At 45.3% G+C, this 20,252-nt stretch overlaps 1 protein-coding gene across 1 annotated transcript in view; it reads left to right on the top strand.

The window, feature by feature from the left end:
- Positions 1-20,022, top strand: part of BUB1B (BUB1 mitotic checkpoint serine/threonine kinase B) — a 236,482-nt gene extending 216,460 nt beyond the window's left edge. Inside the window, exons 26-32 of the mRNA XM_030213704.1 lie at positions 4,787-4,927; positions 6,164-6,270; positions 8,605-8,763; positions 16,092-16,234; positions 17,706-17,874; positions 18,007-18,113; positions 19,642-20,022. Of these exons, the coding sequence (XP_030069564.1) occupies positions 4,787-4,927; positions 6,164-6,270; positions 8,605-8,763; positions 16,092-16,234; positions 17,706-17,874; positions 18,007-18,113; positions 19,642-19,807 (992 nt within the window). The 3' untranslated portion in view covers positions 19,808-20,022. The remainder of the gene's footprint in view (positions 1-4,786; positions 4,928-6,163; positions 6,271-8,604; positions 8,764-16,091; positions 16,235-17,705; positions 17,875-18,006; positions 18,114-19,641) is intronic.
- Positions 20,023-20,252: the final 230 nt, after the last annotated feature.

Here is a 20,252-nt window from a genome sequence, read left to right as displayed (position 1 = left end):
TCTTCCCGTTTTTTTCCCATGAATAAAGGCCTCAGAGGTATGGTCATGCAGGAGTGGTCTTCCCCAGATTCTGTTTGTAGGGTGGCTAGAGCTATGGTGAGGCTTTATCCTCTTCCGCAAGAGGATAGGGACTCCTTAGTCTCCTACAGTAGACGCAGTGGTGACGGCGGTCACTAAAGCCACTGCTATTCCTGTTGATGGGGGGGCTGCTCGCAGGGATCCTCAAGATAGGAAGTTGGAATCCTGTATTAGGCGTAGTTTTGATCTGTCCACCTTGTCGCTGCAAGCCTCGGTGTGTGGAGGTTTAGTAGCTTGTGCTTGCTTCTGCTGGGCTGAAAAACTCTTAGATGATCTGGCGGTGGATAGATCTTCCAGGGAGGAACTAGCCAAGCTGTAGATGGGCTCTTCTTTCTTAGCGGATGCTCTTTATGATTTGCTGCGAGCGTCTGCAAAAAATATGGCATTGGTTGTGGGAGCTCGTCGGGCTCTTTGGCTTCGAGGTTGGGTTACAGATGCGGCCTCTAAGTCCAAGTTGTGTTCTCTCCCCTTCAAGAGTTCTATGCTGTTTGGGGAAGAGCTGGATAAGTTGGTACACGGTCTTGGGGATGCTAAGGTTCTGCGCCTGCCAGAGATGCGTCCTAGAACAGGTGGTCGAGGGCTATCGGGCCGTGGTTGTCTGCAAGATGCTCGGCGGTACAGGCCGGGTAGGGCCAATGGTGTGCCTAGAGGGTGATTTTTTTCAGCGTACGCAGCCCTTTCGTGGAGGCCGCCGGAGAGGTCGGGATGCATCTTCGGTGGGTTCCGCCTCGGTGCATGCCTCGCAATGAAGGTGTGCGAGTCCAGCCTCTGGTTCGCGTGGGTGATCGTTTACGTCAGTTTTACCAGAGGTGGACCCACATCACATCGGATCAGTGGGTGCTAGAAGTGGTGCGCGACAGGTAAGCCCTAGAGTTCAATGGCCCTCTTCCCGATTTATTTCTGGGATCTCTGTGTCGCTCTCGTCTCAAGGCCAGGGCAATTTGCCAAACCCTCCTTCAGTTGATCGATCTGGGGGCTGTGGTTCCTGTACTCACCTCAGAGAGGGGGGTGGGTTGTTACTCGATTTATTTCGTGGTTCCCATGAAAGGAGGGTGCCTTCCGGCCTATTTTAGATCTGAAAAGGGTCAATGGGGCGCTGAAGGTTCCCTCCTTCCGGATGGAGACACTGCGTTTGGTCATCGTAGCGGTTCAGTCAGGGGAGTTTCTCACTTCATTGGATCTGACAGAAGCCTATCTACATATTCCCATCCGGGCGGCGCATCAGCGTTTTCTTCGTTTTGCGGTCTTAGGACAGTATTTTCAATTCTGTGCTCTGCCGTTTGGTCTTGCGATGGCGCCTTGTACCTTTTCCAAGGTTATGGTGGTCGTAGCAGCGGCATTGAAGAAGCAAGGAATCTTGGTCCATCTGTATCTCGACCAAGTCAAGGCAGGAGAGTGTAGAGGCGACCGCGAGAGTGGTGAGTTTCTTGGAGTCGCTCGGTTGGGTAGTGAACGTGGACAAGAGTCACCTAGTTCCGTCGCAGTCCCTGGAGTATCTGGGAGTTCGTTTCGACTCGTTGAAGGGGCGAGTGTTCCTACCATCAGCTCAGATTGTCAAGATGCAGGATCTGATTCGTCAGCTTTGCTCCAAGAGACTTACTTCAGCTCGCTCTTATCTGCAAGTATTGGGTCTCATGGCAGTGTCGATAGAAGTAGTTCCGTGGGTCCGGGCTCACATGCGGCAGTTACAGTCGTCCCTGCTGGATCGCTGGTCTCCTCAGGACTTGGAGGAGAGACTCTCTTTGCCAGAAGCTCCCCGCCTCAGCCTTCAGTGGTGGCTTCACACGCCAAATCTAGAGAAGAGCATGCCCTTGGATCCTCCGGACTGGATTGTTCTCACCATGGATGCCAGTCTGGGAGGTTGGGAGGCCCATTGCCTCGGACAGGTGGTCCAGGGCCTTTGGTCGTTGGAGGAGGCCGGATGGTCCATCAATCATCTGGAAACACGGGCGATCCGTTTGGCTCTCCAGGCTCTTCAGTATCTTCTAGGCGGCAAGGCGGTCCAGGTTCTGTCCGACAATGCCACGGCCATCGCATATGTCAATTGTCAAGGGGGCACGAAGAGTCGGGCTGTCGCCGAGGAGACAGCGGAGCTAATGCGTTGGGCAGAAGTTCATCTACAGTGTCTCTCAGCAGGTCACGTGGCCGGAGAGGACAACGTGAGCACGGATTTTCTGAGCAGACACACATTGGACCCCGGAGAGTGGTCGCTTCATCGTCTAGTGATGGAGTGGGGTCTATCTGTGATGGACCTCATGGCGACATCCGCCAATGCTCAGGTGCCCCAGTTTTTCAGTCGTCATCGGGATCCGTGGTCCGAGAGGATCGATGCCCAGGTGCTTCCATGGCCTCCTCAACAGCTGTTGTATGTGTTTCCTCCTTGGGCCCTGGTAGGTTGAGTAGTTCAGAGAATAGAGCAGCACTTAGGCACGGTGATTCTAGTAGCTCCGAATTGGCCTCGTCTGCTGTGGTATGGAGATCTAGTGCATCTGGCAGTTCGGGGTCCGCTGTCTCTGGAGGAGTCGGTGTTGTTAGTGCAAGGCCCCATAGTGATGCTCGATCCGTCTCCGTTCTCGCTTACAGCTTGGCTCTTGAGTGGAACAGGTTGAGGATGAAAGGGTTTTTGTCCAGAGTAATTGATACTGTGTTGCAGTCCCATAAACGGTCCACCTCCGTCGCTTATGTTCGCATGTGGCGAATTTTTGAAAATTGGTGTCAGGAGCGTTCTTATTCTCCTTGGCGCATTTCAGTTCCGGAAGTGCTAGAATTTTTGCAAGATGGTGTGGATAGAGGTCTCGCTCTTTCCTCTTTGAAGGTACAGGTGGCGGCTTTGGCTTGTTTCCGGGGGAAGGTACAGGGTGTATCCTTGGCCTCTTCTCCGGATGTGGTTCGTTTTTTGCGGGGCGTGAAGTTGATTCGTCCGCCGCAACGTCAGGTGGTTCCTCCATGGGATTTGAATCTGGTGTTGGTGGGTTCCCTCTTTGAGCCGTTGGTTTCGAGTACTTTTAAGGATCTCACTCTGAAGACAGTGTTTTTGGTGGCTATTGCTTCGGCTTGGCGGATTTCAGAGTTGCAGGCTTTGTCTTATCGTGCTCCTTTTTTTACTTTTTCTAAGGAAGAGGTGTCCCTGAAGCCTGTTCCATCCTTTTTGCCTAAGGTGGTTTCCTCTTTTCTTGTGAATCAGGACATTTCTTTACCGGTTTTGGGCAATAGGTCGGGAGATTCGACTCAACGCCGTTTAGCTAAATTGGATGTTCGTCGAGCTTTGCGTTCTTATTTGACAAGGACTCGAGTGTTTTGAGCTTCTGATAGGTTGTTTGTGTTGTATGGGGGACCTAAGAAGAGTGCTGCAGCTTCTAAAGCAACGATATCCAGATGGTTGAAAGAGGCAGTTTCTTCGGCATACTTGCTCAAGGGACGTGAGGTACCTTCGGTACTTAAGGTGCATTCCACTCGGGGGTGCCTTCCTCCTGGGCTGAAAGTAGTTTGATTCCTCCTCAAGATATTTGCAGAGCAGCTGTCTGGTCCTCTCTGCATTCTTTTGTGAAGCATTATAGGATTGATGTGCAGGCTAGAGAGGATGCGAGTTTTGGTGCGGCAGTTCTGACTTCTGGTTTTCGGGGTTCCTGCCCTTAGACTATTTACTGCTTTGGTACTTCCCAAGCATCTTGACCGGTCTGGAGGGTTGCTAAGGAAGGTGAAATTAGGTCTTGCCTGCTAATTTTCTTTCCTCTAGACCCTCCAGACCGGTCAAGAACCCACCTGGTATGTTTTAATCTAGTGTGGTCTGCAGACTGGTTTTGGTTTTGTGCCTTAGGGTTGCTATGGCTGATAGGTCTTTAGTTCTGGACTTATCGTTTTCTGAAGTTCAGTGGTAGTAGCCTCTGCGTTGTCAGGGGCGGACCGCAGCGCTTTGGCGTTTGGTCGACAGAAGCACATTTGTGTCTGTTTTGAGTTCTGAGTACAGGGTTCTATGTATTTGTTTTATGTGTTTGATTCTTTTCTGCTTTGTCACTGATTTACTGGCTGCTTGGGGGTTGGCAGGTGGCTTATATACATTGTTACAGTTTTAGTGTTCTCAGTCTCCTTCTGCTGGTAGGAGTGCATAACCCAAGCGTCTTGACCGGTCTGGAGGGTCTAGAGGAAAGAAAATTAGCAGGCAAGGCCTAATTTCACCCTTCTGTTCCCTAAATATCCTAATCAAATGGCTTCAGTGATTTTATACATTTACATAGTAACATAGCAGATGACGGCAGAAAAAGACCTGCATGGTCCATCCAGTCTGCCCAAGATAAACTTATGTGTATACCTTACCTTGATTTGTACCTGTCTTTCTCAGGGCACAGACCGTATAAGTCTGCCCAGCAGTTTGTCCCGCCTCCCATCACCGGCTCTGGCACAGACCATATAAGTCTGCCCTCCCCTATTCTCGCCTCCGAACCACCAACCCCTCTTCCCCCCACCTGCTCCGCCACCCAATTTTAGCTAAGCTTCTGAGGATCCATTCCTTCTGCACAGGATTCCTTTATGCATATCCCACGCATTTGTATCAGAGGAGTTTTACAGGTGGGAGACCCCTGTGTTACATGCTTCTACCCATAGCCTAGTCCATTTTGTATCAGCAGACTTCAAATAATGTACTGAAAATATAAAAGGCTACACAGTGTGTGTGTAAAATAAGAACACTCTTCATTATTCTGTTTTCCAGAAGATGAACCACCAGTGTGCTGTGGGGAGCTACACAGACAGCTTTTAGAGCCTCTTCAGAATCTGATCATCTCTTCAATAAATTGTCATCAAGAGACAGAGCTGATGCCCAGGATACAGGAAGAAGAGGACGTGAAGCTGGGTAAGAATAACAGAACTGGTCTGTGCCTCTTGTTCTCTGATGTCATTTAAAAGCAGAATCCTGAAAAACTAACATTTAAAAAAAGCAATTCTGTTTAATAAAGTTCAAAGAAAGATGGAAAAACATGAGAGGCTGATTCAGGTGTATTTTTTTGAAGCTTGGGATGGAGTGCATAAATGAGCAGATTAAGATTTTTTTTTTTTCGGGGGGGGGGGGGGGGGGTGCAATTTTTTTTTTTTTCTTTAATACGCCTTTAAATTTCCAGCTCAAGCAGAACTTGGACTAGGATTTGACACCACAAGCATTTATTCACTGTTACCAGGGGATATATCCCCTGATTTGTATCCCCTTCTAACCGATCTATTTCCATACTTCAGGCAACAGTCCTCACTGAAGGCTTTGCACTGGGGCTCCTTCAGAATTCTAATTATGGATCCTAAATCTGATCACTAGATATCACGATTGTACATTGATTAGGACTATCTATCCACAAGGATTCTGGATACTGTTTCTGCAGCAGTCCCAGCATACCCATTCCATTGCCCCTCCCCCTCCCTGGAGCAGAAGGTTTGACCTTTGAATTAAGCATATCTTCTGCAAGGCATTGCTTAGTACTGCTACTGAGCCAATTGGCTAATTAACTAGCTGGACTTTGAGGATGAAAAAGTTGTGAAAAAGATATGTCATGGGAAGGTAGCTGATAAAGTAGTCAGATCGATATTCAACACTATTTAACTGGCCAGGAACAGTTCCTGGCCGGTTAAATAGCACTTAGCCAGATAAGCGCTAATATTCAGGGTGAGCTAACCGGTTATCTCTGCTGAATATTAGCACTTAGTGGCTAACCGGCTATATTGTGCGATTTAACCAGCTAGCTGCAAATATTCAGCGCTTCGCCAGCTAAGTTTAGTGGCCAGATCAGACCGCCTAAATAGCAGTCCTTCTATGGCCACTATAAACTTAACTAGCCAGTGCTGAGTATTAACTTGAAGCCAGCAAAAAAAAAAACCCAATTGATATTCTGTGCCATTTACCAGAAATGGACTGGCATTGAATATCTGGGCTCAGCGCCGATTGCGGTACTTAGCCAGCCTGCCTCCCCTTGGGCTTAATATTGGCCAGATCCTGTATGTAGGGATAAAGTGTCCAGAGCTTGAGAGACAAAGTAGCAGTTGTGATTAGGCAGTGGTAATATGCTGATTGTTCACTCACTACATTTGAAAACTGTCCCCACAGGATCTGAGAATTACCATGTCAAACAGGAAGTTGTGCTTGATGAAGATAGCAAAATATATTTGGGTGCGTTGGTGGATACTCCCACACAGGCTATGGTTGCCATAAAGGTAGGAAATGCTTGGACTTGAATGTACATTGTTAGGGGCAGGCAAACTGCAGCTCGCATGACACCAATACCTAAATTTTGGCCTGTGCCATACCACCAATTTCTATATTCTGATATTCAGGGGAATGCAGGCACACACAGTGGTGACGTCCCAACATCTTTGCTGCAGACCTGCTCTTCCCTAGCTCAGGCTTACTTCCAAAGCTCTCCTGAGCATGGAATCACTGCTTCTTCTGCCAGAAATGTTGTCAGTTTTGTTCAAAGTACGAAGTAAAAGTAACAAGAAACGTATAGTTTAATACTCAAAGTAAAAAGTATAGTGAGGAACACACAAAAAGTTTACTTAAATGAAACTAAGAAAGTTGTTGCCTAATTACTACAAGTACATTGAAAGCAACTGTTAAACTAATTTTATTGCTGTACAATTCAATCCACTTTGCTTTTGGTAAAACTAAATTTTGAAAATGACTGTCACTCATGTGAGTGCGCTTGTGAGTCATTAATCCAGCACAGCTAAAAAGGTGTTCAACAACTGCACTCCAGACAAAGCCAACACCCACAGAAGGTGATCTCTTCACAGGAGAAACGAAAGCCAAAACACACAAACAGTGGATCCAAAAGAGTCCTCTCACAGGTGATGTTTTCTCAAACAAGGTCTTTCTCCGAGGACAAGCAGGCTGCTTGTTCTCACGACTGGGTTGACGTCCACAGCAGCCCCCACCAACCGGAAGAAAACTCCGCGGGCGGTCCCGCACGCAGGGCACGCCCACCGCGCATGCGTGGCCGTCTTCCCGCCCGTGCGCGACCGTTCCCGCTCAGTTTTTTTCTATTCCGCACTGGAGAGAGACGTGTTATCGCCTCTCTCTTTGTCAGCCCCAGAAAGTTTTCTTCTCGATGTAAGGAGAGAGGCAGCATAGTTGTTGGTGAATGGTAGAAGCAACTCTTGTAGGTTGCTTGGATTTGAGGAATCAGAGTAAGTGTTGAATTTGAGGGGGAGTTCTTACTTCCCAAAAGAGATTTTGATATCAGGTATGCATCTCTTTCTTTGGTGCATGCAGAATGTGGCATCTTAAGGTTTGCTTAATTTTGTGTATATTAGTACTTTAGTTTGTGGTCACTTATCCTGTAATTAAAGAGGTATTTGGGTTCTGCATGTGTGACTAAGGCCAGGTGTTCTGGTGGGGATGGATGTCATCACACATTGGTCAGTGTTGTGGCCCTGTGCGCGTTGACTCACATTCAGTCCTTTTGGACTCAAAATTGGTTCCCGACTTTAAAATTACTGAAGGCGGTTTAGGTAATTGGTTCCAGTATCTATGTCCTCAAATTACTTCAGTCTTAATTTACATCACATGAGAACAGTCAACCAAAGATCTGTCTCAGAGGAAATACAACTTAGACTTAAAATGAAGATTTGCAGTAAGAAGCACAGGAATGGGTTGAGCATTCCATCTATGGCCCCCCAGCATACAGAACAATAAATAACTAACACATCTTATAATAAAGTGGCTTAAACACAACAACAAAAGTTATACCACAATAATTTTCACAACTACACATACAATAGAATAAAAAATCCTATAAATGAAATTGCTCAGCAGAGATTGGGTGGCAGCACCGGTTGGGAGGTGGGGCTAGTGCTGGGCAGACTTCTACGGTCTGTGCCCTGAAAATGGCAGATACAAATCAAGGTCAGGTATACATATAAAGTAGCACATATGAGTTTATCTTGTTAGGCAGACTGGACGGACAGTACAGGTCTTTCTCTGCCGTCATCTACTATGTTACTATGTGAAACCCCCACATACAACAAATAAAACCTAAAAATAAAATATTTTCCTACTCTTGATAGTCACCTTTTAGTTAATTGAAACTCACTCAAAGGTACACAAAGGGCCCTTTGTTTAGTCTGAGATTTTCACTTGGGTCAGGAGGAACACTGAATTCCTCAATTCACATACTACATCGGCACCCAACCCATTCATGACACTCAATGCAATTTTTGGGCCAAAAGAGTTTGGCCACCCCTGCTTATAAGTATTCATTGCTCTTTTAATGTCCTCTGAAGAGCCTAACCTGGCAGCCCTGTGAGTAAGTTGAGGTTTGTTGTTCTGTGATAGTGAAGTGTGCCTGGAAGTGGTTGATCACTGTTGAAATGAAGAGGTGGTGTGCATGCCTCTTTGGCATGGTGCTTTCTCATCTCATCACTCTGCGTTTAGATTCCCTGAACCAGAGAGCAATCTGTTTTATATGTTGGTTCAAAGATAATGGTTGTGAAATGCATAAAAGTTTCGCCTTTTTATCAATAATTTCTATGCACTTCATGTATGTCTAGGTGGATTCACAGCCTGTCCCATGGGATTTCTATATCAACCTCCAGTTAAAAGAGCGCCTTGGAGTTCAGTATTGGGAAGAGTTTCAGAAATGCCATTGTTTTCTGTACCAGGATGGCTGTATCATGCTGTACGAAGAGCTAACATCCTTCAGTGTCTGGGTCAGTGTGAATACTTGAACTAATTCTTGTACCGGGTTGCTGACAGATTAAAAATAGCTAGTCAGTTCTTCTTTTAAATACCACTGTGAAGGGTTGTGCATGCCTTTGGTTTATATCCTGTAACTCAGTAATACATGTCCCTGTCATTCAGCAAACTACTTTATAACCAAGTTAGCATTAGCGTTTGACTTTCTTACATTGCCTTCATTTTAAATTAGTATAAGATTTACGGATGTTAAATGTTTAATATATTTCAGTTTATTTTTAAAACAAATTAGAAAATAATTTGGAGATTTTGATCCTAATGAACATTAAATAAAACCTCCAAATCCTTACTGTGAACTGGCATTTCAGACTAGTGCAGATTTAAACCCACAGCTTTACTGCTACATCACTTATTTACTAAATTTGCACAGAAGAGACCAGTCCTTGCTGCCGCCTTTCTTTCTGGAGATTGATCCTATATTTTTAAACAGAACTTGCTTCTTTTTTTTTTACTCAGAGTTCAGAGCTTTTAGATTTAAATTTCACATAGTTCTGCTGGTTCATAGTAAGAATTTTTAAGCAACCCAGTTCATTACTATTATGTTCATATGCAGGTTGGATCTGCCTCTCCACCTCACCCTCCCCCCCTAAAAAAAAAAAAAACAGGCATTTTATGTGGGAGTGTGCAGTCTGTCTGTTAGAGATTCAAAATTTCTATTTTGAAAGATCAATTACATAGTTAAAGATACATAGATATATAATTTCAATTGTTTAAATACATTTTTAAAGCAATATTTCTTAATGTCCATGCCAGATAAGTCCAGATGAATAGGTTATGTCCCTCTGCCAGCAGATGGCATCATTGCTTAGAGCTGACTTCATTCCCCTTATAGAGATATGGTGCTGTCTTCAATGCTGTTTCTCTGCACCATCTGCTGGAGGCAGAGAAATAGAGACATGTGACCTGGTGCAGCAACTATGTGTAGGCTGCTTCTGGGAAGGCTGTAGGCCCAGATTTCTGGTGAAGCATAGACTGAATTCAGGGAATACTGTGGACAACAGTCCTTTAGGGATGATTTCTCTCCCCCACCTCCCCCTTCTTGGGAACAGACTTAGAGAGCTAGGAATGGTTGAAGCTACTCCACAGAGCTCAGGTGTTCTAAATCTGTGGTGCTGGGTACCTCCCCCTTCCAATCCTGCTGGGGGTTGAGGCTGCAGTGCCTACTGTCCTCCTCCCCTACTCTTGGGAAGGGACCAGAGGAGTAAGCTCCCTGACTGTCAACCTGATGACAGTTTTTGGAAGAGGAAGAAGGAGAAAGAACGCCTTCCTCATCTGCTCTCCAAACCAGGTTTGTACCCTCTTACGAGCAGATGGAGACGGAGACTACCAAGGCTGTGACATCACCCTATAAGGGGTCCTATGCATCCCTGAACCAGCTAGCATTCTCAGTCTCTAGCAGATAGTAGGTAAGTCTTATGCATCCCAGTTCTGACTTGGGGGAGGCAGGTTAGAGAACCCCTTCCAGAATGAACCAAAAAAAAGAATTTACAAAATACAAGCAGGAAGATATCTGGAACAGATTGGTTCAGCCCTTGAGGGGGGGAACCCCCTCCCCCATCAAGGCTTGGTCTCAAGACTGTAATGGTTTGGTGTTGCTGGGTCCTTTCTTGGGGGTGCATACTGGGTCGTCCCTCCCTCCGATATGCAGAACTTCTGCTTTTGTGCCTTGGGCCCTTCCCCCCTTCATGGTTTGGGAGAAGTTCCTTAAGCCCCCAGGTTCAAGCAAGCAAAAAAAAATCTACACAAAACAACAGAGGAGATTGTGAATAGTCTTGCAGTCCGAGGCTTGGGCGGGGGGTGGGGGTGGGCAGGAATTTGGTCTCCAGTTGGGTGCTGCAGAATGGTTTCTTCGATAGAGAGGAACCGGTGCTGTGTTACATGTAGAGCACTGAGGCAGGTCACGCCTTCTACCAGTCTTTACCACTTGTGTGCTGAAATGCAGTAGGGCGCTTCAGGACCTGGTGCAAATCCTGCTGTGTGCAGCAAAGAGCCTGAGTGGCAGTTGTAGGAGGAGAGTTTGCCTTAGGGAGATTGGTCTCGAAGAGTAGGCCGTTTCTGTTTAGTAGAAACGGACACCATTTTGACATCTGTTCCAGCAGCTAGCACTATGGATCATCCACCTTTGTTGCTCAGGCAGGATGTAGTATTAGGGGGAGGGAAGAATTCTCCCTTGTCCCTGTTTGCTCTTGCATCATGCCTTTTTCTTGAAGCAGAGCCTGCCAGTAGGGGAGCCCATGCATATACTGGGGTAGAGGTTTCCAGAGAGCCCCTTGTGGGCTAAGCAGCCCAGAATGACCCCTGGAGGAGGCAGACTCATGGTTCCATGGCCTCTCTAGATCCTCTGGAAGAGGACCCAGAACACGCAGACTGGGGGGCAGAAGTCCCTTCAGAGGAAAACCCCTCTGTGGTGGCGATATTCAGGAGGCAGAATCTACCTTACCTGATTGAGTGGGTTCAAGATGTTGGATTTGTTGAAAGAGCTGGCTTTGGTCGTGGTCCACAAGGATGATCTCCACTTGAAAAGGAACATGAAGACTACCAAGACCGTTCTTCAGAACCCGGACATCAGGGAGCTGGTTGAAAAGAAGTGGGAGGTTCTGGTCTCGGGCCTCTAGTTCATTAGGGTTTTGACTAGGTTGTACCAACTCCTGTTGCTGGAGCAGGAAAAATTCCACCTGCCTAAAGTGGATTCCTTGGTCACAGTGGTCACTAGGAATATCTCCCTCCCAGTGGAGGGTGGCATGGCCTTGAAGAACCCTTAGAATCACCAGCTGGAATATCTCTTTAAGCAGTCCTTTGCTTCATTGTTGGCACTGCAGACCACGATCTGTAGAGGTTATGTAGCCCAGGTGTGTATTTGTTGGGCAGAGTTGTTGCCTGATCCCAACTAGTTGGCAGACATGGCAGACCATCATATGCACCTCGAGGTGGGGGTGGTGGTTTGCCAGATGTTATGTACAACTTGCTGCAGGTGTCTGTGAAGAATGTGGCTCTCGTGGTCGCAGAAAGACATCTGCTGTGACTCAGAGGTTGGGCAGTGGATGTGGCCTCCAAGACACGACTGCAGGTTGTCTTACAGGGGACAACTGGCTAGTGAACATCTGGAGAAGTTGGATTCTGGGGGAGTCTAAGGCAGGGGTGTGCTGGTAAATTGTTAATAGGGGGCTCTCTCTCGCCAGCAAAGTAAAAGAGAATTCAGGAGGGGCCCAAGCCTACATTTTAGGATCCATTTGTTAAAGTAGCCATGGAGAACCGGCTCCCAAAATTCTTAAAAACTTAACAAACGGCTCTCGAGAGCCTGTGAGAGCCTGCTCCAGCACACCACTGGTCTAAGGTCTCCAAGCTCCCGACTGCAGGTTGCCTTATAGGGGACAGCTGATGGGTGAACATTTGGAGAAGTTGGAGCTGGGGGAGTCTAAGGTCTCCAAGCTCCTTGAGGATAGTCTTGGTTAGCCCTAGAGTTCACCCATACCTTGACTGACACCTTCCTGGTTTCCTTCTCGGGCATCTCAAAATGTTCAGGCAGTACATTCTGTGTTAGATTGGCTACTTCAGCTTCACTCTGTGGTTTCAGTGCCATTAGCAGAAAGAGGTTTGGGGGAGGTACTGTATTTTGTGGTGCCCAAAAACGAGAGAACCTTTTGTCCAATTCTCAATCTCATACAGGTAAATGGAGCTTTGACGGTCACCTCCTTCAAATGGAGACCATGCATTCTTTCACAGTGGCTGTGCATCAGGGTGAGTTTCTGACATCATTGGACCTCATGGAGGCCTACTTTGACATCTCAATTCAACTGGAACATCAGAGGTACTTGCAGTTTGCGGTCTTGGGTGAACAATACCAGTTCAGAGCTCTTCCCTTCAGACTTGCCATGGCTCCAAGGATCTTTTCTAAGATGATGGTGGTCGGTCATCTGCGAGGCGACGGAATTCTGGTTCATCCTTATTTTGACCGTTGGTTAATCTGTGCAGTCGCTAGAGTAGAGCAGAAGAGTTATAGTCTGGGTAGTTTCTCTGTTACAGGAGTTAGGTTGGATAGTGAATTGCTTAGAGCTGTCTTCAATACTTAGAGTATCTGGGGGGTTGTTTCCACTAATGCTGAGGCAGTTTTTTTTTCTCCTGGATGGACAGATCAGGAAGCTGCAGTTGCAGGTTCAGGCCCTGCTCAGACAGTTGAGACTGTCAACTTGGGATTTCTTGCAAGTCCTCAGTCCTATTGCAGCGACAATATAGTTGGTCCTGTGAGCGAGTGTACACATGCATCATCCTCTGTAACAATCCATGCTGTCCTGATGGTCTCCTTAGTCAGAGGATCTGGACCTTTAGCTCTCCTTGTGGGGAGAGCCAAGGCGCAGTCTGTCCTGGTGGCTGAACAGGACCAACCTGGGCTTCGGTTGACAAATACAAGCTTCAGTGGCTGGGGTGCCTATGAGTACAGATCAATAACACAGGGGCACTGGACATCAGATGAGGCGTTTTGACCAATCAGTCACTTGTAGACGAGAGCCATACTGCTGATCATACAGGCCTGCCTTCTGCTGGTCTAGGGCAGAGTGGTGCATTTAATGTCAGACAATATGATGGCGGTTGCTTATGTGAATCAACAAGGAGGAACCAAAAGCCAGCAAGTAGCTCAAGAGGTGGCTCAGTTATTGCGGTGGGTTAAAGCTCAGCCTGTCAGCCACCCATGCTGCAGGGATCGACAGTATGGAGGCAGATTTCATCAGTTGCCACACTCTGGATCCAGGCAAGTGGACTCTGAGGCTTTTTGGGTAATAGTTGGTCACTGGGGTCCTCTGGGAATGGACTTGATGGTGACAGCAAGCACTGCTAAGGCCATAACATTAGTCAGTTACAAAAGGGAGAGAATGTCAGATGGTCTCAATGTGCTGGTGCAGAGCTGGCCAACTGGTGTTCTCTGTGTTCCCTCCTTGGCCATTGTTGGGTTGCACCATTCAGAGAATAGAGGGTCACACAGGGGGCATGATTCTAGTGGTGCCAGGCTGGCCCAGATGACCCTGGTATGGCAGTCTGATCCAGTTGAAGATGGGGGCTCTGGTCTTGTCCCTCTCGAGGAGACTTCTACAACAAGGTCCATTGGTGGTGCAGGACGTGGATCAGTGTTGTCCTATGGCGCAGCTCTTGAAGAGAATATTTTGACAATCATTACCACGTTGCTGAGTTCCAAGAAGTTTTGCAAAGGCAGAGTTTGGAGAATTTTAGAAGCTTGGTGTGAAGATCATGAGGTCTCACTGCTGAGTGAGGTTCTAGAGTTTTTAGAGGATGGTTTGGACAAAGGCTTGGCGCGGTTTTCCTTGAGGGTTTATCTGGTAGCTATCGCATGTTTGGAGGGTGAGTACACAGTCACTCCCTGGTTCTTCATCCTGATTTGTTGCATTTCTTCAAGGGAGTGAAGCATATTAGACCTCAGGTTTCAGCATTTTCCCCCCAATTAAATCTTTATTTGGTCATGTCCACTCTTGTGCAGGTGCCTTTTGAACCTGTCGATTGGACTTTGGTCACGAGTCTAGTTGGTGACCTGTTCTGCTAGGAGGATTTCTGAGATGCAGGTGCTTTCTTGTCATGAGTAGTAGTTGATTTATTGCACGTGAAAAGGTAGTCTTGCATCCACTGCTGTCCTTCCTTCCAAAGGTGGTTTCTCCTTTCCATCTCAGTCAAACCATCTTTTTCTTCCAGTCTTTGAGGGCCTTCAGAACCATTCTCATCGCATTGACTAGATATCCGCTAAGTGCTACATCTCAGACAGGCTCTACATGTAGCTTCCAAAGTCACTATAGCCAGATCGATCAAGGAGACAATTGCTGTTTACGGAAGAAAGAATATATGATAGTGCAATGATGTTCATGGGTTATTGAGCTGTATGCTGTTATCACAAGTAATGGCAATTGAGCACTATAACAAACACTGAGCACTGCATAATTAAAAAATATTTAAAAAGTATATTATATGCAGGCAAGATATAAGAACATGGAGTCATAAAAACTATATGCTGGTGAGAAGATAAACTGGTTTTGGGAATTATAAATTCTGTCAAAGTGAATAGAACCCTGATTGTAATTGTGAGTTAAAATTTAATGCCAAGAAGTGTAGAATGATGCACTTGGGGTGCGGAAACTCAAAAGAGAGATACCGGATAGGAGGGGAGAGATTAGTAAGCTCGACTCAGGAGAGAGACCTTGGGGTGTTGGTGTTGGAGGATCTGAAGGTGAAGAGACAAGGCGACGGCCGTGGCCAGAAGGATGCTAGGCTGTGTAGAGAGGAGCATAACCAGCAGAAGAAAGGAGGTGTTGATGCCCCTCTACAAGTCATTGGTGAGGCCCCACTTGGAGTATTGAGTTCAGTTTTGGAGGCCTTATCTTGCTAAAGATGTAAAAAGACGAAGCGGTGCAAAGAAAAGCTACGAAAATGGTATGGGATTTGCGTTGCAAACCGTACAAGGAGAGACTTGCTGACCTGAACATGTATACCTTGGAGGAAAGGAGAAACAGGGGTGATACGATACAGACGTTAAAATATTTGAAAGGTATTAATCCGCAAACTAACCTTTTCCGGAGACGGGAAGGCGGTAGAACTAGAGGACATGAATTGAGATTGAAGGGGGGCAGACTCAGGACTAATGTCAGGAAGTATTTTTTTCATGGAGAGGGTGGTGGATATGTGGAATGCCCTCCAGTGGGAGGTGGTGGAGATGAAAACGGTAATGGAATTCAAACATGCGTGGGATAAACACAAAGTAATCCTGTTTAGAAGGAATGGTTCCGTGGAATCTTAGCGGAGATTGGGTGGCGACTCTGGTAATTGGAAACAAAACGGGAGCTGGGCAGACTTCTACGGTCTACGCCCTGATCGTGACTGAATAGATAGGGATGGGCTGGAGTGTAAATTTTAAGGGCTTCGATGTTAGCTTCAGAACATAGTACAAGAACAGTACTGGGCAGACTTCTACGGTCTGTGCCCTGAGAAAGGCAAGGACAAATCAAACTCGGGTATACATATAAAGTATCACATACCATGTAAAATGAGTTTATCTTGTTGGGCAGACTGGATGGACCGTACAGGTCTTTATCTGCCGTCATTTACTATGTTACTATGTCATTTACTATGATTACGCTAAATGTAAAGACGTATGTCCTGCAAATGTCCTGTAAATTCTGAATATCTTTGATGATTTTTTTTAACACTTACTATGGAATCTACCCAGAAGCTGCCTTATCAATGATGTTGTATATACTATAGTAATGATTTGTTTCCTTTATTGCAGAGTGTTATCCCAGCTTGTGACCCTAGCAACCAGAATGTGATAATGGTGCTTGCTTCGCATCTGTTGAGGCTTATTGAGCAGCTCCACACAGCAGAGATTGTCCATGGAAACCTGCACCCAGGGATAATTTTTCTGGGAAATGGGTTAGTCCCCTTTTTCTTTTTTACAAGGTGGATTCTATTGTATGTATGCTATAGTTTTGTTCCATTGTTACATCATGGTCTCCCACTTAACTGCATGAGGGATTATGATGTTGCCTTTAAATTTGGTCTAAATTTAGCTTTACTAGACGCACATCACTGTTAAGAATCACAAAGTTAAAAGCTTCTCTTGGACAGACCATCTGACTTGCAACATTGTCCATACTGGAAGGGAACTCATGTCGAGTTATCCCTCCCATCTCCCTTTCTCATCTAGGCTCTATCCTCAGATTCTGGTATTTTGAAATGGTTAATAGCAGGACAGTTTGGTCCAGACTGCAATCATTATAGAAGTTTACATACCACTACTTGTATTGCTGATTGGTTAATTTTATTAATGCACGGGTCTGTGTTCAAACCCCATGCTCAGCCTTGGTGTTTAATTATTATGTATATTCAGCGCCACTATCTTTATTGCAAGGAACACTGAATATACATAGAAACTGCTGACTATTACTAGCTCGGCCCTTGAGAATTGATTCTACATCCTTGGAGTATATTAGGGTGGTTATTCAAGGCATAGTACCAGAAAGACGCACCTCCCTTCAAGACAGCAGTTCTTTTAATTCTAGCTGCCTTGCAGGAGTTCCTGGATATGGGTTTTGTGCTCAGCTTGTGCTCAAGGTTCGGGTGGTGACTGCGGCCTTCATTAGGGGTCAGGTGCATAGTCTGTCCCTAGCATCTTATCTAGACATATTGAGATTCCAGAAAGCATGTTTTGAGCTTCTAGGAGGCCCAAAGTCCCATCTTGGGATCTCGGTTTGGACCTATTATGCAGCTGGAGGTGACCAATCCTTTCAATTGATCAGATCACTTCTTGCCCTGTTCAGCAGTTAGAAAGGTGAGGCAGCATCCAAAGACCCACTCTGAGGGCTTATGGCTACCTCAGGTGGAAAGACTAGAAGCCTCATTGATGTATGTGTGTAGGCAACTACTTAAGTCAATAGTGCATTCCTTCACCTAAGTATCACAATGATAAGGAGCTGCTGATATGGTTTTTGGATGCAAGATTCTGAAGGTTATAATTGACCCCTCTCCCTAAACAGAAAATGCTGTAATATGTCCCATCTGATACAACCTGGGGTGGTGATGCAGCAGAATAGAGTTGCTTTCCTGATAACTCCTGCCTATCTCACCAGATGGAACAGTGGATCCTGTGTGTTAATATCAGTATGGTGTTTTTTAAATATGTCAATGTAATGTTTTTCTGACCAGTTATGTTCAATCCTATTGAGATGATGTCATAAGACATGAACCAGGGGGAGACACAGTAAATCTTGTGAAAAATTGCTGGTTTTGCCCTAGTAGTTGACACTGTACTTATTGAATCCAGTTTGGTGTGAGATTAACAGAAGGGAATTGTTGGGTAAGTAACAATATTTGTTCATAATTTTATTTTTCATGTTTTTTTCAGGACTGGAGACATATTGTCATATAACAAGAACACCACTATTCTAAAGCTTGTTGACTTTACTCACAGTGTGGATATGAGGTTACATCCTTTGTCTTCCTTTAATGGTTTTCCAATAATAGTAACCGAGCAAGCACAACAGATTCTGTCTGAGGGCTCATCTCCTTATCAGGTAACTTCATGTTCAGACCCAGGGACTTATAACGAAAGTAATGGGGTTGGGATTGAATACTTTGTGAACACATGCTGTGCTAGTCATGTTGTCCTTTATCCCTTATTCAGATTAATTGTGATGCTTTTTTAGGTGGACCTACTTGGTATTGCAGAGATAGTACATTTGCTGCTATTTGGTGAGCAGTTACAAGTCCATCAGGAGGATTTCAAATGGAAACTCAGCAAGATTATTCCCAAGTAAGGGTACAAATCTTTACTGGTTATGGAAGGGTCTCTTAGGACCTTCCTTTATCGTTTTACCCTTCCTTCCTTCCTTCTTGAAATGTCTGCCTAATCCAGGGGTGGGCAACATGTGGCCCGTGGGCTGAATGCAGCCCGCCATTGAATTTTGTGTGGCCCACCCCTGATCTAATCAATCAACTACTATGGTTTTCTGGAATGATATGACCCGATTACTATTATTGAAATATTTATACTTTATTGTATTATTTTACTTATCTTTTTATATATATCAGACCCAGGGGCTCTGTTGTCCGACATGCATGTTTCGCTCGAAAGCGAGCTGCAACCAATGTTCCACCAAAGGTACAGGGGTGACTTCTCTATGAGGAGAGGCTAGGGCTCTTCAGCATGGAGAAGACGGCTGAGGGGAGATATGATAGAGGTCTATAAAATACTGTACAGTGGAACAGGTAGACGTGAATTACTTGTTTACTCTTTCCAAAAATACATGGACATGGGGACACAAAATGAAGCTACTAAGTAGTAAATTTAAATCCAATCGGAGAAAATATTTCTTCACTCAGCGTGTAATTAAACTTTGGAATTCGTTGTCAGAGAATGTGGTAAAAGCAGTTAGCTTAGCAGGGTTTAAAAGGTTTGGATAATTTCCTAAAAGAAAAGTCCATAAGCCATTATTTTATTTATTTATTTATTTATTTTTGTTACATTTGTACCCTGCGCTTTCCCACTCATGGCAGGCTCAATGCGGCGGACAATGGAGGGTTAAGTGACTTGCCCAGAGTCACAAGGAGCTGCCTGTGCCGGGAATCAAACTCAGTTCCCCAGGACCAAAGTCCACCACCCTAACCACTAGGCCACTCCTCCACTAAGATGGACTTGGGAAAATCCACTGCTTATTTCTAGGAGAAGCAGCGTAAAATCTGTTTTACTCTTTTGGGATCTTGCCAGGTACTTATGACCTGGATTGGCCACTGTTGGAGATGGGATACTGGGCTTGATGGACCTTCAGTCTGTCCCAGTATGGCAACACTTATGTTATGGTAGGAGAAATAGTTCATTCAGTGTTATACCCCCTGTAGACTTGTTCAGGCAGGAGTGCGGGAGTGTCTAGTATAAGTCCAAGTTCTTTTGTTAGCTTTGTTTCAGGAATGTTGGTGTACTGGGTCTTCTTCACAAAATACCTTATATAGTGTGGCATCAGCACTTAAATGTTTACTGTCGCCATCTGCTGATAGGGGACCATAACACATGTCTAGACTAGTGTGGCTGGACTCAAGGAAAGACAGTTAACCAGGTAAGTAATAATTCTATAATTTCTCTACACGCATTTTACCCATTGTAGCACACAGAATACATCAGGAAGTGTAGGATGCCTCTATTACTAAGAAAATGTGGAGTTATGTTTAGTTTTTCTCCTGAGGAATATTGCATTTTTTTGTGAGGAGAGAAGTGGATATGGGAATGTACTTGAAGAAACATTTGTATGTTTTCAGAGACTTAAGTTCATCATACTGTTTTCTAGGTATTTGAACAGTGAGCTGTGGACCAGATTTTTTGAGATGATTCTAAATACAGATGGCAAGTCTACTGTGTCTGTGCTGAGGGAGCTGGGAGAAGAGATGAAGCCACCTAGTAGTGTTTACCAGGACCTTCATAATTTACTTCATCTTTTGAGGCCTTCAGTTTAGTGCACGCAAGACTTGATAGCACCTCAGAGACTCCTTCAGGTGGACATCTTCAGTACACAAAACTTGCTGATCTTCCTGAAGAAATAATCTCGCCTACAGATATGAACACTGGAGCATTTGCACTATCATAGACATGTTTTATACTGCGTGTTAGTGCTTAATTTCCTTTCACCGTTCCATTTGTTAAATGTAAAATTGTTATAAAGTTTTATAATCAGTGGTTTACATTAAAAAAAAAAAAAAAAGCTGTCACATTACTTTGTTACTAATAGTGACATGAATCAAGCAACATCCAAAAATACCAGCTAGTGTAAAGATGTCGCTCATAGTGGGTGTCAGGTAATGCTTCTATGCTGTCCCTAATACCAACAAAGGGTTATATCCATGGCCCCTTGAGAGTTCTGACAAGCACTGCACTGGTCTTAACCTGCGCCCTGTCCTGGTA

This window comes from Microcaecilia unicolor, chromosome 9 (assembly GCF_901765095.1).
Source record: "Microcaecilia unicolor chromosome 9, aMicUni1.1, whole genome shotgun sequence".
NCBI classification, from domain to species: Eukaryota; Metazoa; Chordata; class Amphibia; order Gymnophiona; family Siphonopidae; genus Microcaecilia; species Microcaecilia unicolor.
Note: the sequence above shows the minus strand (reverse complement) of the source record. Positions and strands in the feature narration are given on the sequence as shown.